General features: G+C 41.9%; 1 protein-coding gene across 1 annotated transcript; it reads left to right on the top strand.

Moving 5' to 3' along the window:
* Positions 1-11053: 11053 nt before the first annotated feature.
* LOC129409878 (uncharacterized) lies at positions 11054-17010 on the top strand. The gene is made up of 5 exons (XM_055156784.1): positions 11054-11163; positions 12843-13771; positions 13909-14177; positions 14266-14368; positions 16040-17010. Exons 2-5 carry the CDS (start codon positions 12938-12940, stop codon positions 16229-16231), a joined length of 1398 nt encoding a protein of 465 aa, XP_055012759.1. The 5' UTR covers positions 11054-11163; positions 12843-12937; the 3' UTR covers positions 16232-17010.
* The last annotated feature ends 6961 nt before the right edge of the window (positions 17011-23971 follow it).

The following is a 23971-nucleotide window of genomic DNA, read 5'->3' on the forward strand; positions in this document are numbered from 1 at the left end:
TTAACTCTGTGCATTTATATAAACAGTCTGTGTGTTTAACACACACATCCTGCAGATTTACCCTGAGCTCTTCTCTCAAACTGAAAACACTCTGTTCCACCTTGTGATGTCATGTGGTGATACAGGAGTAGATTCACTTTGTTTTTAAACTCCACACACCTTCATCTGGATATTTTTGGTCCTGGAATTGCAGATCTTTACTAAAGTAAAGGTAAAAGGAGCTGTTCTCTTAAACTGCTGACATCACAAGGTGGAACAGAGTGTTTAGAGCAGAAGTGTCAAACATCCGGCCCTCCAAGACCTTTAATCTGGCCCTCGGCTGATTTTCTACTCAAATATTTTAATGATATTTTCTATTAAAATCAGCGTCTCCAGTGTCTCTGTACGTGGCCCCTCCCACCAGAGCAGCACAAATGAAGACTTGTCTCTTTCCAAACGCTCTTAAAGGACGATCGTTTTGACTGTTGACCGTGACCCCCTCATCAGAAAAATGTCCAACATGAGAAAAGTGGAGCCGAGTGCAGGATTTTACAACAAGTTAATGTTAAAACATTGTGTTGAAATTGTATTTTCTTTAAAGTTTCAGGTTGTTCATAATATTATAATATTTAGTAAAAGAAAGAGTTCATCAATTAAAAAAGATTTCTGTATTAGAGATTTGTGTTTCTCTGCACAAATATTTGATCTTGTTGTTATTTTTGGGGTTTATATGTCATGAGTTTTCTGATCCCTTCGGGATCAAAGTCGGTTGGATACGACCCCCGGAACAAAATGAGTTTGACTCTCCTGGTTTTGAGCTCTGGACATGTAAACAAACTGATAATAAAGAAAAACTCAAACATGTGAATGAAACAAAACACAACTGTGAGGGAACAACAACATGGGCTAAAACTCACAAGAGTCACTTTTGGATAATACAGTACAGGACCTTTAAATGAGTTCACACGTTAGACAGACAGACTCGGGCGGTGGTGCGATTCCCTCTGCATCTGGAGTGTCTTGCTCAAGGACAACTTTGTGTTTATGTTTTCCAGGTGCTGCGTTTCGATGACAATAAGCTGCGGAAGAGCCTGAGATTCTGTGAGAGAGGTAAACGAAAAATCAACAACAGCATAGAATTTCAGCCATATGACGAGGCCAACCGCCGTGTGCAGGACCTGTGGCCAGATTCAGGAGATCTGGAGAGATATAATCAAGTCTCGTTTCCATATTCCTACAGGACATTAAATCTATTTTCTGACCTGTGTTCAGATGTAGTTTCCTCACAAACAGACCTGGAGTTGTGTTTGTTTCATTCACACGTTTAACACACAAACCCTGCAGATTTAGGTTGAGTTTCCGCTCTCTACTGGACAAAAGGTAAAAGGAGCTGTTAACTTGAAAACGACCACTTCGTGACATCACAAGGTGGAACAGAGCGTTTTGACTTTTGGAGATGTAGACAGACAAACACGTGTGAAGGAAACACAACTCCAGGTCTGTTTTTTGAGGAGGTAACAACATTCCAATTGTTTAAAATTCACAAGAGTCAGTTTTGTGGAATATGGGACCTTTAAATACAATCGATAAACTTTTACTTCTGTCATTCTTCTCTTAATCATGTTGAAAGCGTTAATGCATTTGTTCAAAAGTGAAACCAAAGTAATGCGCTCTGTAGTTTGGTGCATTTTTCGTGTCATTTGTAGTCACAGATTACAGACGGTGTAATCCCTCGTTTGTCCAGCAGGGTTCAGTGTCGACACGTTTCAACACTCCTCATCAGAATCTGTTTTACACTGACAGAACTGGCTGAAGCTCTGGGCCTTTATTTTACTCTGAGTAACAAAGTCCAGCCGCACAGGGAGGTGTTTTAGAGTGAAACTGCCGAACCATTATTAAAGGTGCACTGTGTAACTTTCCTGGCGGAGAGTCCGTCAAACGCCCTTGTTCGTGTCACTGAGATGTCGCTGCTTTATCTGGAATGTTTCACAGTATGGCTTTAAACTCTTCTGTCTTCCCAAACCCAACCAGGTCAAGTTACAGGTCAGGAGCCTCATTTACAAAGCTCATTTACGCACGAATCCTTGCGTAGTTGCTCTTCACGCCAACCGCGGGATTTATGGAACTCGTCCAAAGCGCCGCACTTTGCTTCTCCCCGCGGCAGCTCGGACCCGCAGTAAACTCCACACAAAGTCTGGAGACACGGGGAAAAAGAGACACTCGTGGTGAAGGAGCAGAAGAGAAGAGAGTTTGAGGAAGAGTTTGATCAGGAAATCATCAGAAAATTCATCTTTAAAAAATAATTACATTCAGATTTGCGCATTTCATCAGAGGCTGTTTATTAAACTCATTATTCTCCACAATATTTTACATTTGAAACTTTCCAGGTGCAGCGCAGGGCCTCCCACAGTCCACATCCACAGACTTCTATAGCTCACAGTCTGTGGCCCAACACAGAGAGGATGAAATAATGAGCTGAGAGCACAGGAGCCAGGCTTTGGTTTAATGAAGCACTGGGACTAAACGTAGCTCCAACACCGAGCGCCAGAGTGACCCGAGTCTGCGCACGACACGAAGACTATGGGGCCGAATCTGACCCGAACCCAAAATATTCCCTACATTTTGGTGTAATGGGAAGCTCTTGCAAATGAGAGCTGCTCTCTGACAGAATAATGCCTGTGCCCGACCAGACCCAGACCCACACTCACAGAGGTCAGAGGTCAAACCCACACTCACAGAGGTCAGACCCACACTCACAGAGGTCAGACCCACACTCACAGAGGTCAGACCCACACTCACAGAGGTCAAACCCACACTCACAGAGGTCAGACCCACACTCACAGAGGTCTCACAGAGGTCAACCCACACTCACAGAGGTCAGACCCACACTCACAGAGGTCAGACCCCAGAGGTCAGAGGTCAGACCCACACTCACAGAGGTCAGACCCACACTCACAGAGGTCAGAGAGTCAACCCACACTCACAGAGGTCTCACAGAGGTCAGACCCACACTCACAGAGGTCAGAGAGGTCAGACCCACACTCACAGAGGTCAAACCACACTCACAGAGGTCAGACCCACAGAGGTCAGACCCACACTCACAGAGGTCAGACTCACAGAGGTTCACAGAGGTCATCACAGAGGTTCACAGAGGTGGACTTTTATTGGCAGAAGAACAGCGCCTGATCTGTATCTGATGTGTTAAATGCCAAATCTGTGTTCCACCTCGTCACCTGGCCGCTGATCCTCATCCTGATCCCGTCCCTCCCTTGTTCTTCGGGTTAGGGTCCTTTGTTTAATCCTTTGCCGTGACCACGTGGTGCTGCGTGGAGCGTCCCCCTCCCTCACTGTCCCGCCTGTCTCGATCAAACCCACTGATTATCGGCTCATGTTTAGATAAATCTCATTCACGAGTCACTTTGCTCCTTTTATGGTGAGTGTCCGAGTTAAACAGTTGGGCGATTACAGCGTCCAGCTCGTCCACATCCCTCTCGTCATGATCCGAGTCAGTGTGGTTACTGTTCCCTGGAGTTCAGTTCAGTGATGATTCTGGTCTTGGTGAAAGCTCGGACCACAGTTGATACTGATCCTTCGCCCGGGCGTCCACGATCCGTTGGCAGATGGTGGCGTAAGTGGCTCGGCGCTGTCTCTCTGTCTTGGTGAATGTGTGTTCTCCTTCTCTCATCCACTGCTCCCACGCAGCTCACACTTTCACTTTATAACAGACTTGAGTGTAAAGTGGGCGTTGTGAGCGTGTCTCTTGACAGGTGCATTTTGATATTAAAAGGAATCACAGTCTGTTTTACTCCTGATGCTCCTGACGACGGGAGCCGTAATGCTGCAAGTGGAGCGGCTTTGTAATTTACTAAAGTCGTACTAAGACAAACCAATAAATTCATATATAAAACGCTCTGGATTATAAGGCGCACAGTCGTTTTTTGATGAAATTAAAGGATTTTAACTGCGCCCTATAGTGCAGAAAATATGGTAGTTTTGTTTAGTTTTTTTTTTTTTTTACTGGATTTATTGTTTTAGGACTGGTATGATCAAATTTGAGCAGTTTACCTTTTTGTTGTCTTCATTTTTGCTTTTTCAGCTGTTTTAAGCAGAGCAATGACATCTCCATAGAAACAAGCAGGTGACGGGCCCCAACCAGAAAAGTTACACAGTGCAGCTTTAATCATTATCATCAAATGTTTTCGAATAGAGAGAGGAGATATAACGTACGGTTTCATCTGAAAGTCCCGTGTATTTGTGTTACACTCCAAAGCTGCATGACAGTTGGACAAATGCAAAAACTGAACTGTGATTCTAAAAAACTATGACTGTTTTGTTAATTTGCTTAAAATATTTTGGTGATATTAATGTTTCTTACCTTTGCTCATTTGTTTAATCTACTTTTCTATTATTTACCTTGGTACCTTCTGTTTTTGGTAAAAAACAGATAATTATTAGTTTTTTTAGTTTTCGATTTTGTGTTTAAATGAAAAATGGAAAAAAATGAAAAACGACCTTTTGTGACTTAAACTGAGATACCGGACTGAACCAGGACTAAACCGGGACTAAACTGTTTTCAGTCCTGGTCTAGTCCCGGACTGGTCCCGGTCTGGTCCTGGTCTGTTCCCGGACCTGATTCAGTCCCGGTTCAGTCCTGGTTTAGTCCTGGTTCAGTCCTGGTTTAGTCCTGGTTTAGTCCTGGTTCAGTCCTGGTTTAATCCTGTTTTAGTCCTGGTTTAAACCTGTTGTAGTCCTGGTTTAGTTCGGCGTCGTTTAAGTCACGTAAACGGGAAATGGACGTCATCAGATTTTTCCATTATTCATTTAAACACAAAATCGAAAACTGAAAAAACTGAATCGTTAACGTTTTTTTGTTGTTGTTGTTTTTTTTTTATTTGTCTCTAAAACCAAAAAAATGAAGAAAATAGTTGTTGTTTTTTTTCATTTTCTTATTTTTGGTTTTATATTGAAAAACAAATGAACGAGTGACACATGGATTCATCTGGGTGGGTCTGTGGTTTTGACCTGGCGGCAGGAGAGACAGGGGCAGGAGGCTTGATCGTGTATCCTTGTTGCTCTGTTTGTACAAGTGTCTCCATGGCCGAGCACCAAAGTCCATCTGTGACATGTTAGTGTCATATGAACATCTCACACTCTGAGGAGCTCAGGGACCAACTCCTGCTGGTGCCCAGAGTCACGACTAAACAAGGGGAGTCAGAGTTTCAGGTTCATGCAGCTAAAACCTGGAACAGTCTGAACATGTGAGACAGACTCTTCTGTGACGCTGTTTAAATCCAGACTCAAAACATTTCTGTTTAACTGTGCAAATAACTGAAAGGTTTTCATTCCGCACTCTTCTCTCCAATTTATGTCTCTCTTTTTTAATTTTAATCTTGATTATTTATGTTTTGATTTGTTTTTATTGTGATTTAAATATATTTCTTATTCTGTAAAGCACTTTGAATTACTTTGTGTATGGTTTGTGCTATAAAAATAAACTTACCTTGCCTTGTTGTTTCCCTGTTAAACCTGGAATAAATCTTGGAAAATGCATGTTTGGATCTGGACATTGAGTTTGTTTTTCTGTACAGTGGTCCCTCGTTTATCGTGGGGGTTACCTTCTAAAAATAACCCACAACAGTAGTTTAGTAACTTTATATTTTACAATTATTCTATCTGTTTTAAGTCTGTAAAACCCCTCAGCACAAACTTTATACACTTTTCTCACACAGGACACTTACAAACCTTTTTTACATCCTTCTTAAAACTTATTACTGCTGTCGATTTTTTTGTTATTTTCCTCCTTTATGTAACAAACCGAAGATTCATTTATTCTACAGCCGCGTAACTTCTCCCTTCCTTCAGCGTGTCCAGAAGTCCAACGTTTTGTGCGATGGTTAGTGTAACAAACTATATAATTACTTTACACTTTTATAGCACGCAGCACTTACAAGATAAGAGGCTAATTTGCACATAATAAACTGCACATGTTTTGTAATTTAAAATATTTATTGGAAAACGTATCAGGTGTCACGTGGGCCGGGCGGGTGGACACTTCCGTTTATGGCGGCCGCCGGTCTGTGGAGATATACCTGTCATGACTGGTGCTCCCCTGTGTGTGTGTGTGTGTGTCTGTGTGTGTCTGTGTGTGTCTGTGTGTGTCTGTGTGTGTGTGTGTGTGTGTGTGTGTGTGTGTGTGTGTGTGTCTGTGTGTGTGTATATGTGTGTGTCTGTGTATGTCTGTGTCTGTGTGTGTCTGTGTGTGTCTGTGTGTGTGTGTGTGTGTGTGTGTGTCTGTGTGTGTGTATATGTGTGTGTGTGTGTGTATGTCTGTGTCTGTGTATATGTGTGTGTCTGTGTATGTCTGTGTCTGTGTGTGTGTGTGTGTGTCTGTGTCTGTGTGTGTCTGTGTGTGTGTATATGTGTGTGTCTGTGTATGTCTGTGTCTGTGTGTGTGTGTGTGTGTCTGTGTCTGTGTGTGTGTGTGTGTGTCTGTGTGTGTGTATATGTGTGTGTCTGTGTATGTCTGTGTCTGTGTGTGTCTGTGTGTGTCTGTGTCTGTGTGTGTGTGTGTGTGTGTGTGTCTGTGTGTGTGTATGTGTGTGTGTGTATGTCTGTGTCTGTGTATATGTGTGTGTCTGTGTATGTCTGTGTCTGTGTGTGTGTGTGTGTGTCTGTGTCTGTGTGTGTCTGTGTGTCTGTGTGTGTGTGTGTATGTGTGTGTCTGTGTGTCTGTGTCTGTGTGTGTGTGTGTGTGTGTCTGTGTCTGTGTGTGTGTGTGTGTGTCTGTGTGTGTGTATATGTGTGTGTCTGTGTATGTCTGTGTCTGTGTGTGTCTGTGTGTGTGTCTGTGTGTGTGTGTGTGTGTGTGTGTGTGTGTCTGTGTGTGTGTGTATATGTGTGTGTGTGTGTATGTCTGTGTCTGTGTATGTGTGTGTGTCTGTGTATGTCTGTGTCTGTGTGTGTGTGTGTGTGTCTGTGTCTGTGTGTGTGTGTGTGTCTGTGTGTGTGTATATGTGTGTGTGTGTGTCTGTGTATGTCTGTGTGTCTGTGTGTGTGTGTGTGTGTCTGTGTCTGTGTGTGTGTGTGTGTGTCTGTGTGTGTGTATATGTGTGTGTGTCTGTGTATGTCTGTGTCTGTGTGTGTGTGTGTGTGTGTCTGTGTTGTGTGTGTGTGTGTGTCTGTGTGTGTTATTGTGTGTCTGTGTATGTCTGTGTCTGTGTGTGCTGTGTGTGTGTGTGTGTCTGTGTGTGTGTGTGTGCTGTGTGTGTGTGTGTGTGTGTGTGTGTCTGTGTGTGTGTGTGTGTCTGTGTGTGTGTGTGTCTGTGTGTGTGTGTGTGTTGTGTGTGTGTGTGTGTGTGTGTGTGTGTCTGTGTGTGTGTGTGTGTGTGTGTGTGTGTGTGTGTGTGTGTGTGTGTGTGTGTCTGTGTGTGTGTGTGTGTGTCTGTGTGTGTGTCTGTGTGTGTGTGTGTGTGTGTGTGTGTGTGTGTCTGTGTGTGTGTCTGTGTGTGTGTCTGTGTGTGTGTGTGTGTCTGTGTGTGTGTGTGTGTGTGTGTGTCTGTGTGTGTGTGTGTGTGTGTGTGTGTGTGTGTCTGTGTGTGTGTGTGTGTCTGTGTGTGTGTGTGTGTGTGTGTGTGTGTGTGTGTGTGTGTGTGTGTGTGTGTGTGTGTGTGTGTAGGTGTGTGTGTGTGTGTGTGTCTGTGTGTGTGTCTGTGTGTGTGTGTGTGTCTGTGTGTGTGTGTGTGTGTGTGTGTGTGTGTGTGTGTGTTTGTTCTAATGTCAGTATTAAACCTGTTTCACTTTCTCTGTTTGTGTAGTTTTGTGGTGGTCAGACTCCTGTCATGAGAAAGTGGAAAACCGTGCTGTACAAACAGGAAGTGATGTATGCAGTGCTGGTCCACAGCCCGGATCATGAGGACAGGTTCAGACAGCGCCCTCTGCTGGAGGATACACCAAACAGCATCTGTGCGTTCAGACAGGAGCCTGAGCCGCACTTCGTCTGGAGACCACAGGCCATGTGTGAGACACACAGGTAAGACACTGTTACTCTGTACTTTCTGTATTTTCTCTCTCTGTCTGTGTCAAACTGCTGTAAAATGTGTTTTGTCTGTTTCTTTCAGGTTGGAGCTGGTGGGCACTGGGGAGGATGTGTCTGTTGAACGTGTTCGTCAGGAGCAGTTTTTCGTGTGGGATAATGTGGCTCTGGCTCTGGTCGTGGATGACAAGGTAAGATCACTGTTCTGTATCTGTGCATGTGTCTGTTTCACTTCCTCATCAAAGTTACAGAGTCTTTGTGAAGTTGTAAAATTTGTTTATGAAAAGCTTCTCTCTTGTTCCTCGTCCCTCCTCATTTGCCTGTGGAACAAAACCTTCATTTGTCTTTACATCACATGTGTCCTCTGCATTTGTCTCTGGGTTAAACCTGCATTTGACCCATCCTCTAGTGTCTCTGGGTTAAACCATGGACTGTTTACAGAAGTGGACTAAGTGAGTGTGACGTCACCACAGCGTTTGGCTCCGTCCAAATGAAGCTCGTGAGGCGATTACAGGAGCGAACTCCAGATGAGGAATGAGATTTTTTATTAAAGGACAAAATGGCCAAACAAAACCACCAGGATCATGTAGAGCAGATTAATACAAACATTTTAAGAGCAAAATAACGAAGCTCACAACAGCAGTTACAGAGAGAAGAGCCACAATATTCTAATGTAAGTCAGCGGGAGCCTATGGAAGCTCATTTCCACCAGAAAAGGCTCACAGAAACTTTAAAAAAGTTTAAAGTTTAAAAGTCATAATTATGACTTTTAAACTTTAAAGAAGAGCCTCATGTGAACTTCTGTTTGGAACACGGCGACTGCGCATTTATATAAACAGTCTGTGTGTTTAACACACACATCCTGCAGATTTACCCTGAGCTCTTCTCTCAAACTGAAAACACTCTGTTCCACCTTGTGATGTCATGTGGTGATACAGGAGTAGATTCACTTTGTTTTTAAACTCCACACACCTTCATCTGGATATTTTCGGTCCTGGAATTGCAGAACTTTCCTAAAGTAAAGGTAAAAGGAGCTGTTCACTTAAACTGCTGACATCACAAGGTGGAACAGAGTGTTTAGAGCAGGAGTGTCAAACATCCGGCCCTCCAAGACCTTTAATCTGGCCCTCGGCTGATTTTCTACTCAAATATTTTAATGATATTTTCTATTAAAATCGTCTCCAGTGTCTCTGTACGTGGCCCCTCCCACCAGAGCAGCACAAATGAAGACTTGTCTCTTTCCAAACGCTCTTAAAGGACGATCGTTTTGACTGTTGACCGTGACCCCCTCATCAGAAAAATGTCCAACATGAGAAAAGTGGAGCCGACTGCAGGATTTTACAACAAGTTAATGTTAAAACATTGTGTTGAAATTGTATTTTTCTTAAAGTTTCAGGTTGTTCATAATATTATAATATTTAGTAAAAGAAAGAGTTCATCAATTAAAAAAGATTTCTGTATTAGATTTGTGTTTCTCTGCACAAATATTTGATCTTGTTGTTATTTTTGGGGTTTATATGTCATGAGTTTTCTGATCCCTTCGGGATCAAAGTCGGTTGGATACGACCCCGGAACAAAATGAGTTTGACTCTCCTGGTTTTTGAGCTCTGGACATGTAAACAAACTGATAATAAAGAAAAACTCAAACATGTGAATGAAACAAAACACAACTGTGAGGGAACAACAACATGGGCTAAAACTCACAAGAGTCACTTTTGGATAATACAGTACAGGACCTTTAAATGAGTTCACACGTTAGACAGACAGACTCGGGCGGTGGTGCGATTCCCTCTGCATCTGGAGTGTTTTGCTCAAGGACAACTTTGTGTTTATGTTTTCCAGGTGCTGCGTTTCGATGACAAGCTGCGGAAGAGCCTGAGATTCTGTGAGAGAAATAAACGACCAATCAACAACAGCATACAATTTCAGAAATATGACAAGGCCAACAGCTGTGTGCAGGACCTGTGGCCAGATTCAGGAGATCTGGAGAGATATAATAAGTCTCGTTTCCATATTCCTACAGGACATTAAATCTATTTTCTAGTGTAACAAACTATATAATTACTTTGCAATTTTATAGCACGCAGCACTTACAAGATAGGCTAATTTGCACATAATAAACTGAACACGTTTTGTATTTTAAAATATTTATTGGAAAACGTATCAGGTGTCACGTGGGCCGGGCGGATGGACACTTCCGTTTATGGCGGCCGCCGGTCTGTGGAGATGTACCTGTCATGACTGGTGCTCCCTCCCTCTTTTCCCTGTGTGTGTGTGTGTGTGTGTGTGTGTGTGTGTCTGTTTAGGTAGAAGTTCCCTTCTTTTTTTTTGTCTAACCGCCTCTGAAAAGTCCTCCTGAATATACACTCCCGGAGCAGTCTTCCTCGATTCTTTTCGATTCTTCCAAACCAGCTGTCTGTCTTTATCATTTGAAAACTTCACTATAATAGATCCAGGGTGAATCTGGTTCTCACTATTGTCCATTTTGTCAACAAAGTCTCAAGTCCTAAAAATAGTGACGCAAATTTGACTCGAGTCCAATAATAATAATAGTAATAAACATAATAATAAACATAAACATATTATTATTATTATTATTATTATTATTATTATTATTATTATTATTATTATTAATTATTAATAATAATAATAATAATAATAATAATAATAATAATAATAATAATAATAATAATAATAATATAATAAATTATTAATTATTATTATTATTATTATTATTATTATATTATTATAATTAATAATAATAATAATAATAATAATAATAAATAATAATGCTTTTATTTATAACGCACTTTACATTTACAAATAAATCTTAAAATGCTACAGAACATTCAAACTTTAAAAACAACAGAAAAAGAACTGAAGAAAAAGTCCCGTGTCTCATTTCTCTGCCTGAAATGTTCCACAGTGTGACTTTAAACAGCTCTACTTCACATTTATTCAGCTACACGTGGATTTAAAGCTCAAAAACACCAAGAAAAACAGGCGGGGCAGAGGAGAGAGGCAAACGCGCCCCCTGGTGTTCAGTTTTGTTTTTCACATCTTGGAGTTAAGTTCCGTTTTTACACCATCGTCACTACAGCACTACATGTACCGAGTCACAGTCTGTTTGACCGCGCCCTAAAGAGACTCAGGTCAGTGTAACCCTCTTTATAAACCTACATGTCATTTTCTGTAATTATTAACTCGTGTTTAATAATGAAATGTCATTTTCTGTAATTATTAACTGTGTTTAATACGTGTTTAATAATGAACAGTGCGCAGTGATGGAGGAGCCAATCACAGTACTGTTATGTTCTGAATACTTCACGCGCCGTTTTCTATTTCTTTAACTAATCCTGTGCAGTTTGAAGCTAAATTGTGCGATCAGGTTCTGCAGTGTTTCCTCCAGGCTCCTCCGTGTTTCTATCAAAGAAAGACAGAAGATATAAACATACAAATAAGAACATGAGACTGTGGCAAAACCAGTTTAAGAGTCAGAAGTTTACCTGCTGTTAAAATGTGGTTGTATCAAACAGAAACACTGCTGTATTTTGTTAATAGGTATAAAATATTATTACTTGAAAAATCCTGGTGGAAGTTTGAGTTGTTTTTGGAGAAGTTGCTGCTTCTACCGTATCCCTATTAGTTTGCGCATGCGCAGTGCGGCACCAGCGCTGGTAAATCAGGATACTGGGTGTTATTTTCATAGATCCATGTGTGTTTCCCAGTTGCGAGGATCCTCGGCTGCAGATCACATTATTATCAGATGCAAACGCAGCAGAATCTCTTAAAGAAGAGGATTGGGAATACAATTATCTGATCATCTGAAAAAGTTTCAGCCTGTGTATTTATTTATTTATTTATTTGGGCTGATCTCAGCCTAAATAATTCATTACCAGGATTCACTCAGCCTTTATTATTCACATGTTTAATGCCTGTGACACAGAAAAACACCTCTGAACACTTCATATTTGTAGAAGTGTTGATGTTTATTAAAACTCAGAGTTTTATGGCGTTTGATTTGGTCATGTGACATGGAGCAGTGACTCCCTCTGGAGCCTGTTCCCGGGGCCCTCCAGGAGCTGAGAGCAGGACACTGGTCTCTGCTTCAGAGGAGCCGAGTCCAGAGCAGTGACACAAAGTCTGTTCTGCTCTTTGGAGGGAGGATCCTGGGACTTGAGAAACACTCACTGTGTGGAAACGCCACAGTTTCCTGGATACTGTCAGAGTTTGTGAGGGGCCCCTCCCTGGGCCCTGGGTAAACTGTGTCTTTACTGGTGCTGGGTCAAATACTCAGTTTTGTTACTTAAGTTATGAAACATTAGGTTTTGTTTCTTATTTTAAGGCCAAAGACAAAGTATTTGTTCTTCAAGACGTATTTTCATATTTAAAGTACAAAAAGTCTCGCTGCACTGATAAATCATTTTACTGATCGAGTGAAATTTACTCAAATCATGATCAAACTTTCTTAATTCAAATGATCTTAACTTGGCTAGATTTGAGTTTTTTCAGTGTTGGGCTGGACCAAAGAGTAATAGTAATAGTAATAGTAATAGTAACAGTAATAGTAATAGTAACAGTAATAGTAATAGTAATAGTAATAATAACAGTAACAGTAACAGTAACAGTAACAGTAATAGTAATAGTAATAGTAACAGTAATAGTAACAGTAACAGTAACAGTAATAGTAACAGTAACAGTAACAGTAATAGTAATAGTAACAGTAACAGTAATAGTAACAGTAACAGTAATAGTAACAGTAACAGTAATAGTAATAGTAATAGTAATAGTAATAGTAATAGTGCTGATGATGTGTTCTGTTGTGAACCAGATCAAAGATCGGAGAGAGTCTCCACCTGCTCCGTAAAACAACACAACACACAAGTCCACGAACATACAGCAGATCTGACACGACCCTGAGCTGAGATGGAGACTTACACAGAAAAGATAGAGATCACAGAAGGAAACAAACACCTGACGTTGCCTGAATTAAAGGAGCCTGAACAAAAACAGCAAAAACCCATAAAATATCTGCAAAAGATTTCACCAGATAATAGATATAAAATCCCAGCCTACCCCAGACCAGAGCTCCACATCACCCACGTGAGCCACAGCACCAAGTGGGAGGGTTTGGACGGTATCAAGACTGACGGAGGATTCAGAGATCCAAAAATGAACAGTAGGGTGAAGGTGGTGTGGTTCAGTCTGACCGTCACTCCTGAAGATCTGAGCGACGCAGAGACCAGGGACCTGACGATAGTGCGTCCAGGAGGAGTCGAAGAGCAGTCTGCACCGATCAGGAGAAGAGCTCAGGAGGAGGCAGGTGGAGCTCAGGGGGAGGCAGGTGGAGCTCAGGAGGAGGCAGGTGGAGCTCAGGGGGAGGCAGGTGGAGCTCAGGGGGAGGCAGGTGGAGCTCAGGGGAGGCAGTGGAGCTCAGGGAGGCAGGGGAGCTCAGGGGAGGCAGGTGGAGCTCAGGGGAGGCAGGGTGGAGCTCAGGGGGAGGCAGGTGGAGCTCAGGGGGAGGCAGGTGGAGCTCAGGGGGAGGCAGGTGGAGCTCAGGGGGAGGCAGGTGGAGCTCAGGAGGAGGCAGGTGGAGCTCAGGGGGAGGCAGGTGGAGCTCAGGGGGAGGCAGGTGGAGCGGTTGGAGCAGGGGTCCTGGTGAGATTTGCCACGTCTCCGGTGTTTTTGTCCAGTTCCAGGTACGGCTCGTATCGTTTCACCTTTGACCTGCGGGACGTCCTGCAGCAGTACAGCGAGCAGGTGAGATCTGTGTGTTCTAATGTCAGAGTTAGACCTGTGTGTCTGTGTGTGTGTGTGTGTGTGTGTGTGTGTGTGTGTGTGTGTGTGTTTGTTCTGATGTCAGTATTAAACCTGTTTCACTTTCTCTGTTTGTGTAGTTTTGTGGTGGTCAGACTCCTGTCATGAGAAAGTGGAAAACCGTGCTGTACTCACAGGAAGTGTTGTATGCAGTGCTGGTCCACAGCCCGGATCATGAGGACCAGAAGGCCTTTGAGGACCAGGAGGTCTTAAAGAACCCTAACCTTAAGAACTGTAAAATCAGAGACGTCCCTCTGCTGGAGGATACACCAAACAGCATCTGTGCGTTCAGACAGGAGCCTGAGCCGCACTTCGTCTGGAGACCACAGGCCATGTGTGAGACACACGAGTAAGACACTGTTACTCTGTACTTTCTGTATTTTCTCTCTCTGTCTGTGTCAAACTGCTGTAAAATGTGTTTTGTCTGTTTCTTTCAGGTTGGAGCTGGTGGGCACTGGGGAGGATGTGTCTGTTGAAGATGGTCATTGTGAGTTTTTCGTGTGGGATCATGTGGCTCTGGCTCTGGTCGTGGGTGAGGAGGTAAGATCACTGTTCTGTATCTGTACATGTGTCTGTTTCACTTCCTCATCAAAGTTACAGAGTTTTTCTAAAGTTGTAAAGTTTGTTTATGAAAAGCTTCTCTCTGGTTCCTCGTCCTTCCTCATTTGCCTGTGGAACAAAACCTTCATTTGTCTTTACATCAAATGTGTCCTCTGCATTTGTCTCTGGGTTAAACCTGCATTTGACCCATCCTCCAGTGTCTCTGGGTTAAACCATGGACTGTTTACAGAAGTGGACTAAGTGAGTGTGACGTCACCACAGCGTTTGGCTCCGTCCAAATGAAGCTCGTGAGGCGATTACAGGAGCGAACTCCAGATGAGGAATGAGATTTTTTTATTAAAGGACAAAATGGCCAAACAAAACCACCAGGATCATGTAGAGCAGATTAATACAAACATTTTAAGAGCAAAATAATGAAGCTCACAACAGCAGTTACAGAGAGAAGAGCCACAATATTCTAATGTAAGTCAGCGGGAGCCTATGGAAGCTCATTTCCACCAGAAAAGGCTCATAGAAACTTTAAAAAAGTTTAAAGTTTAAAAGTCATAATTATGACTTTTAAACTTTAAAGAAGAGCCTCATGTGAACTTCTGTTTGGAACACGGCGACTGCGCGTTAACTCTGTGCATTTATATAAACAGTCTGTGTGTTTAACACACACATCCTGCAGATTTACCCTGAGCTCTTCTCTCAAACTGAAAACACTCTGTTCCACCTTGTGATGTGTCATGTGGTGATACAGGAGTAGATTCACTTTGTTTTTTAAACTCCACACACCTTCATCTGGATATTTTCGGTCCTGGAATTGCAGATCTTTACTAAAGTAAAGGTAAAAGGAGCTGTTCACTTAAACTGCTGACATCACAAGGTGGAACAGAGTGTTTAGAGCAGGAGTGTCAAACATCCGGCCCTCCAAGACCTTTAATCTGGCCCTCGGCTGATTTTCTACTCAAATATTTTAATGATATTTTCTATTAAAATCAGCGTCTCCAGTGTCTCTGTACGTGGCCCCTCCCACCAGAGCAGCACAAATGAAGACTTGTCTCTTTCCAAACGCTCTTAAAGGACGATCGTTTTGACTGTTGACCGTGACACCCTCATCAGAAAAATGTCCAACATGAGAAAAGTGGAGCCGACTGCAGGATTTTACAACAAGTTAATGTTAAAACATCGTGTTGAAATTGTATTTTTCTTAAAGTTTCAGGTTGTTCATAATATTATAATATTTAGTAAAAGAAAGAGTTCATCAATTAAAAAAGATTTCTGTATTAGATTTGTGTTTCTCTGCACAAATATTTGATCTTGTTGTTATTTTTGGGGTTTATATGTCATGAGTTTTCTGATCCCTTTGGGATCAAAGTCGGTTGGATACGACCCCCGGAACAAAATGAGTTTGACTCTCCTGGTTTTGAGCTCTGGACATGTAAACAAACTGATAATAAAGAAAAACTCAAACATGTGAATGAAACAAAACACAACTGTGAGGGAACAACAACATGGGCTAAAACTCACAAGAGTCACTTTTGGATAATACAGTACAGGACCTTTAAATGAGTTCACACGTTAGACAGACAGACTCGGGCGGTGGTGCGATTCCCTCTGCATCTGGAGTGTCTTGCTCAAGGACAACTTTGTGTTTATGTTTTCCAGGTGCTGCGTTTCGATGACGATAAGCTGCGGAAGAGCCTGAGATTCTGTGAGAGAGGTGAACGAAAAATCAACCTCATGATAACATTTGAGTCATACCACTGCGCCAACAGCTGTGTGCAGGACCTGTGGCCAGATTCAGAAGATCTGGAGAGATATAATAAGTCTCGTTTCCATATTCCTACAGGACATTAAATCTATTTTCTGACCTATGTTCAAATGTAGTTTCCTCACAAACAAATCTGGAGTTGTGTTTGTTTCATTCACACGTTTAACACACAAACCCTGCAGATTTAGGCTGAGTTTCCGCTCTCTACTGGACAAAAGGTAAAAGGAGCTGTTAACTTGAAAACGACCACTTCGTGACATCACAAGGTGGAACAGAGCGTTTTGACTTTTGGAGATGTAGACAGACAAACACGTGTGAAGGAAACACAACTCCAGGTCTGTTTTTTGAGGAGGTAACAACATTCCAACATTGTTTATAATTCACAAGAGTCAGTTTTGTGGAATATGGGACCTTTAAATATAATCGATAAACTTTTACTTCTGTCATTCTTCTCTTAATCATGTTGAAAGCGTTAATGCATTTGTTCAAAAGTGAAACCAAAGTAATGCACTCTGTAGTTTGGTGCATTTGGAGTTACAGATTTGTAATGTAATTATTGGTCCTGAAGCTCAGAGAGAGAGGCTCAAAGTTAAGCTCCAACCCTCCTCACTGAACCTGTGACAGGGTCAAACGTTTAGGAGTTATTCTGGATCATGAGTTTAGCTTTGAGCCTCACATCAGGTCCATCACTAAATCTGGTTTTCATCATCCAAAAAATATTGCCAGAGTCAAACCATTTCTCTCTCAAGCCACTGCAGAGACTTTGATACATGTTTTTATTACAATTATAATGCTCTGTAAAGCGTCTTTGTGACATCTGTCTGTGAAAAGTGCCAGATAAATAAAAAAGTTACTGACTTACAAACCGTGTTGATTACTGGGCTCGGTCAAGCAGAAGTAAACAACAAGGCCAAAAATTCAAGTTAATTCATCTGATATAAAAATGTATTGAACAGATACATATGTCTCTAGTTTATGAAACTTGACCTTTTTTCTGTACCATTTTTGGTTCTAAAGTTCCATATGTTTTAAACAGACCATGTATGAAACATGTAACAAAAATTATTTCCCAAATTTCAAAGACCCAAAAATCCTGTAAATAAATGGATGTATTTCATCATATCTTGTGTTATTCCATCTTTGAACTGTTGATGAAGGTACATGATTTTTTTTTTTAATGTATTTAAAATGATAAAAAATTTGCTTGGAAGGACTGACATATTTTATAGAAATAGTTTCCTTTCATTTTGAAATATTATTAAAGCTGCATGACAGTTGGACAAATGCAAAAACTGAACTGTGATTCTAAAAAACTATGACTGTTTTGTTAATTTGCTTAAAATATTTTGGTGATATTAATGTTTCTTACCTTTGCTCGTTTGTTTAATCTACTTTTCTATTATTTACCTTGGTACCTTCTGTTTTTGGTTTAGTCCGTGGGGATAAAGGTGTGTGGTTCAGTCTGTGTGTTATTCATTCATTTGTTTTTCAAAATAAAACCAAAAATAAGAACATGAAAAAACAACTGTTTTCTTCATTATTTGTCTCCAAAATCAAAATGAATAAACATATAACGATGCATTTTTTTACGTTTTGTATTTTGTGTTTAAATGAAAAATGGAAAAAACGGATAACGACCGTTTATGTGACTTAAACTGAGATACAGGACTGAACCAGGACTAAACCGTTTTCAGTCCTGGTCTGGTCCCAGTCTCAGTCCTGGTCTGGTCCTGGTCTGATACCAGACTCACTCCTTGTCTGGTCCAGGTCTAAGTCCTGGTCTCCGTCCCGGTCTGGTTCCGGTCTGATCCCGGACCTGATTCAGTCCTGGTTTAGTCCCGGTTCAGTCTTGGTTTATTCCTGGTGCAGTCCTGGTTCAGTCCTGGTTTAGTCCTGGTTCAGTCCTGGTTCAGTCCTGGTTTAGTCCTGGTTTAGTCCTGGTTCATGTATCCTTGTTGTTTCCCCTGTTAAACCTGGAATAAATTTTGGAAAATGCATGTTTGGATCTGTACATTGAGTTTGTTTTTCTGTACAATGGTCCCTCGTTTATCGTGGGGGTTACCTTCTAAAAATAACCTGCAATAGTCAAAATCCACAAAGTAATCAGCTTTACTTTTTACAGTTATTATGTACAGACGTGTTCAAAATTGTTGGTTTCCTCTGGTAAAGAAAAAAAAATCAACAATGGTCACTGAAATAACTTGAAACTGAGAAAAGCAATAATAAATAAAAAATTCCTGACAAATAACCAATGAAAATCAGACACTGTTTGTGAATTGTTGTTCAACAGAATTATTTAAAAAACAAACTAATGAAACTTTCCTGGACAAAACTGATGGTTCCCCTAGAAACGATTGTAAATACTTGGACAATAGGGACATGTTAAACTTGGGTGTGTCTCTAATCCGCATCACAGGTTCTTCAAACTTGTCCTCAGTCAGTGTGTCTGTTTAAAGAGCGACATGTGTCATTGTTCTGTTTGGAGACATGATGGACACAACACTGAACATGGACCAGAGAAAGAGAAGAAGAGAACTGTGTCAGGAGAATAGAAAGAAATTCACAGACAAGCAGGATAAAGATAAAGACAATAAGACCATCTCCAAGCAGCAGTGACACAGTTCTTCAGAGGTTTAAGGGCCATAGGACTGAAGACAACCTCCCTGGACGCGACTGCAAGAGGAAAACTGATGACAAATTAAAGAATGAAACAAAGAGCCCAGAACAACCTCCAAACAAATTCAATGTGAACTTGAAGGGCAAAGTACATCACTGTCAGATCACACCATCCATCAGTGTTTGAGCCAAAGTGGACTAGTCATTACAGGTGATTTTAATGTACATGTGGATAATGTGTGTGACAAAAATGCCAAAGAGCTTAGTGTTGTCCTTGAAACTTTTGGTCTGACTCAGCATGTCAGTGAGCCCACTCACAACAGAGGACACACTCTGGACCTGCTCATTACAAAGGGTGTAAATATTTCAAATGTCAGTGTGGTTGATGTTGCTCTGTCTGATCATTTCTGTGTCTTCTTTGACCGTCTGTTATTCCCAAACCACCGGCTGCTCCTACAGTTGTTCGAAGGAGACACATAAATGATAACACAGGTGCACTGTTCATGGAAATGATCAATTTTGAAATTGCCTCATGTTCTAATGTTGATGATGTGTTGAACTCTGTGACTTTGAGTGTTTTGAATGTTCTGGATGCCATCGCCCCGATAAAGGTTAAAATGGTTAAAGAGGCAAAAAGCTCCGTGGAGGAAATGATGACTCAGTCAGGGCACAGAAAAGGGAGTGACGGAAGGCTGAGCGGAAATGGCGCAAGTCAAACCTCCAGGTTCATTATGAGATTTACAGAGGAACAATGCATATGTACAACTACACTTTGAGTAAAACAAGAGAGAAGTATTTTTCGGACATTATTGGTAATTGCAGTAACAACTCTCGTGTCCTGTTTGCAACAGTGAACAGATTAACAAACCCTCCAGCTTCACTGCCACAAGAACTAATTTCCACATCTAAATGTAATGAGTTTGCAGTTTTCTTTAATGACAAAGTTCAGGGCATCAAAAATGCCATCAATTCCACAACACAAAATAACAAGCTGCAGCCACAGAGACACTCAGAGCTGAATCACTTTGCACCTGTAACTGACAAAACTGTTTTAGAGATCGTTACCAGTCTGAGTTCATCTACTTGCTGCCTGGACATGTTACCCACTAGATTTCTAAAGTCTGTCCTCAACAGTTTACTTTCACCACTCACTCACATAGTTAACATGTCACTTCAATCTGGAACATTCCCAAATGCGTTGAAAACTGCGGTCATTAAGCCTCTCCTAAAGAAGAGCAGTCTTGATGCCACAGTACTGAACAATTTCCGACCCATCTCAAATCTGCCGTTTTTTGGCAAAATCCTTGAAAAAAAAGCTGTTTACCAACAGCTTACGAACTTTCTCCAAATGAACAACTCCTTTGATGTTTTCCAGTCAGGTTTTAGAGCCTCCACAGCACTGAGACTGCTCTTATCAAGGTGACAAATGACATCCGCCTGAACACTGATGCAGGCAAAGTCTCAGTCTTGATCCTGTTAGATCTGAGTGCTGCTTTTGACACTGTCGATCATGGGATCCTCTTACAGAGACTAGAGGACTGGGTGGGCATCTCTGGTACTGTACTAAACTGGTTCAAGTCCTATCTAGAAGACAGGAAGTATTTTGTTGAAATTGGAAACTGTGTCTCAGATGACATGGCCCTGACCTGTGGGGTGCCTCAGGGGTCAATCCTGGGCCCCCTGTTGTTCAATCTCTACATGCTGCCATTAGGCCAGTTAATAAGCAGCAATAACGTGTCGTACCACAATTATGCAGACGACACTCAGATCTACGTCTCTCTGGCAGCAGGAGACTATGGACCAGTGGAGTCACTCTGTCACTGCATCCAACAGATCAGTGTGTGGATGCAAAACAACTTTCTCCAGCTAAACTCTGACAAGACTGAAGTCATAGTGTTTGGTCCACAGAAACAAAGGGACAGTGTCAGCAGTCACCTCCAGTCTCTCTCTCTAAAACCTTCAAATCAGGCAAGAAATCTAGGGGTAATAATGGACTCAGACTTGAACTTTAACAGCCACATCAAATCAATAACATCTGCAGCCTTTTACCATCTAAAAAACATAGCAAAAATCAGAGGTTTACTGTCTAAATCAGACTTGGAGAAACTTATCCATGCATTTGTCTCCAGTAGGTTAGACTACTGTAATGGTCTGCTCACTGGTCTCTCCAAACGAGCTGTGAGACGCTGCAGAACATCCAGAACGCTGCAGCTCGGGTCCTTACTCGAACTAGGAAGTACGAGCTCATAAGTCCTGTGCTCAGGTCTCTGCACTGGCTCCTGTGCCTCAGAGAATAGACTTTAAAACAGCTCTGCTTGTACAAGTGTCTCCATGGCCGAGCACCAAAGTCCATCTGTGTGACATGTTATGAACCATCTCGCACTCTGAGGACCTCAGGGACCGACCTCCTGCTGGTGCCCAGAGTCAGAACTAAACAAGGGGAGTCAGCGTTTCAGGTTCATGCAGCTAAAACCTGGAACAGTCTGAACATGTGAGACAGACTCTTCTGTGACGCTGTTTAAATCCAGGCTCAAAACATTTCTGTTTAACTGTGCATATAACTGAAAGGTTTTCATTCCGCACTCTTCTCTCCAATTTATGTCTCTCTTTTTTAATTTTTAATTTTAATCTTCATGATTATTTATGTTTTGATTTGTTTTTATTATGATTTTAATGTATTTCTTATTCTGTAAAGCACTTTGAATTACTTTGTGTACGAATTGTGCTATACAAATAAACTTGCCTTGCCTTGCCTTGCCTTCATGTGAGGACACCACTGCTGAGAGAAAATCATAAAATGTGAGACTAGAATTTGTCACAATGAATGTTGACAAACCACACAGCTTCTGGGAGAATGTTCTTTGGACAGATGAGCCAAAACTGGAGCTCTTTGGCAAGACACATCAGCTCTATGTTCACAGACGCAAAAATGAAGCAGACCAAGAAAAGAACACTGTCCCTACTGTGAAGCACGGAGGAGGTTTGGTTTGTTCTGGGGCTGTTTTGCTGCATCTGGCTCAGGGCGTCTTGAATCTGTGCAAGATACAACGAAATGTCAAAACTGTCAAGGTATTTTGAAACGAAATGTGTTGCCTGATGTCAGAAACTTTGGTCTCAGTCGTAGGTCATGGGTCTTCCAACAGGATAATGAACCAAAAACACAGCAGCAGAATGACTAAGAACGGAACATTGGACTCTGGAGTGTTCTTCTGTTCTGGAGCGTTCTTCTGTTCTGGAGCGTTCTTCTGTTCTGGAGCGTTCTTCTGTTCTGGAGCGTTCTTCTGTTTCTGGAGTGTTCTTCTGTTTCTGGAGTGTTCTTCTGTTTCTGGAGTGTTCTTCTGTTTCTGGAGCGTTCTTCTGTTCTGGAGTGTTCTTCTGTTTCTGGAGTGTTCTTCTGTTTCTGGAGTGTTCTTCTGTTTCTGGAGTGTTCTTCTGTTTCTGGAGTGTTCTTCTGTTTCTGGAGTGTTCTTCTGTTCTGGAGTGTTCTTCTGTTTCTAGAGTGTTCTTCTGTTCTGGAGTGTTCTTCTGTTTCTAGAGTGTTCTTCTGTTTCTGGAGTGTTCTTCTGTTCTGGAGCGTTCTTCTGTTTCTGGAGTGTTCTTCTGTTTCTAGAGTGTTCTTCTGTTTCTGGAGTGTTCTTCTGTTCTGGAGCGTTCTTCTGTTTCTGGAGTGTTCTTCTGTTCTGGAGCGTTCTTCTGTTCTGGAGTGTTCTTCTGTTCTGGAGCGTTCTTCTGTTTCTGGAGCGTTCTTCTGTTTCTGGGGTGTTCTTCTGTTCTGGAGTGTTCTTCTGTTTCTGGAGTGTTCTTCTGTTTCTGGAGCGTTCTTCTGTTCTGGAGTGTTCTTCTGTTTCTGGAGTGTTCTTGTTTCTGGAGTGTTCTTCTGTTTCTGGAGTGTTCTTCTGTTTCTGGAGTGTTCTTCTGTTTCTGGGGTGTTCTTCTGTTCTGGAGCGTTCTTCTGTTCTGGAGTGTTCTTCTGTTTCTAGAGTGTTCTTCTGTTCTGGAGTGTTCTTCTGTTTCTAGAGTGTTCTTCTGTTTCTGGAGTGTTCTTCTGTTCTGGAGCGTTCTTCTGTTTCTGGAGTGTTCTTCTGTTTCTAGAGTGTTCTTCTGTTTCTGGAGTGTTCTTCTGTTCTGGAGCGTTCTTCTGTTTCTGGAGTGTTCTTCTGTTTCTGGAGTGTTCTTCTGTTCTCTGGAGTGTTCTTCTGTTTCTGGAGCGTTCTTCTGTTTCTGGAGTGTTCTTCTGTTCTGGAGTGTTCTTCTGTTCTGGAGTTCTGTTCTGTGTTCTGGAGTGTTCTTCTGTTTCTAGAGTGTTCTTCTGTTTCTGGAGCGTTCTTCTGTTCTGGAGTGTTCTTCTTTTCTGGAGCGTTCTTCTGTTTCTGGAGCGTTCTTCTGTTTCTGGGGTGTTCTTCTGTTCTGGAGCGTTCTTCTGTTCTGGAGTGTTCTTCTGTTCTGGAGTGTTCTTCTGTTTCTAGAGTGTTCTTCTGTTTCTGGAGTGTTCTTCTGTTCTGGAGCGTTCTTCTGTTTCTGGAGTGTTCTTCTGTTTCTGGAGTGTTCTTCTGTTCTGGAGCGTTCTTCTGTTTCTGGAGTGTTCTTCTGTTCTGGAGTGTTCTTTCTGTTTCTGAGTGTTCTTCTGTTCTGAGTGTTCTTCTGTTTCTGGAGCGTTCTTCTGTTCTGGAGTGTTCTTCTTTTCTGGAGCGTTCTTCTGTTTCTGGAGCGTTCTTCTGTTTCTGGGGTGTTCTTCTGTTCTGGAGCGTTCTTCTGTTCTGGAGTGTTCTTCTGTTCTGGAGTGTTCTTCTGTTCTGGAGTGTTCTTCTGTTTCTTCTGGAGTGTTCTTCTGTTCTGGAGTGTTCTTCTGTTTCTGGAGTGTTCTTCTGTTCTTCTGTTTCTGGAGTGTTCTTCTGTTCTGGAGTGTTCTTCTGTTCTGTTCTGAGTGTTCTTCTTTTCTTTCTTCTGGAGTGTTCTTCTGTTTCTAGAGTGTTCTTCTGTTTCTGGAGCGTTCTTCTGTTTCTGGGGTGTTCTTCTGTTCTGGAGCGTTCTTCTGTTCTGGAGTGTTCTTCTTTGAGCTCAGATCTCAGTTCTACTGAACATCTGTGAAAGGAGCTGAAACATGCGTCTGGAGAAGGAACCTTCAAACATGAGACATCTAGAACAGTTTGCTCCTGGGAAATGGGTCAAAATACCTGTTGACAAGTGCAGAAGTCTCATTGACAGTTCCA

This window comes from Boleophthalmus pectinirostris, unplaced genomic scaffold (assembly GCF_026225935.1).
Source record: "Boleophthalmus pectinirostris isolate CB_2022bp ecotype Guang Dong unplaced genomic scaffold, ASM2622593v1 HiC_scaffold_20, whole genome shotgun sequence".
NCBI classification, from domain to species: Eukaryota; Metazoa; Chordata; class Actinopteri; order Gobiiformes; family Gobiidae; genus Boleophthalmus; species Boleophthalmus pectinirostris.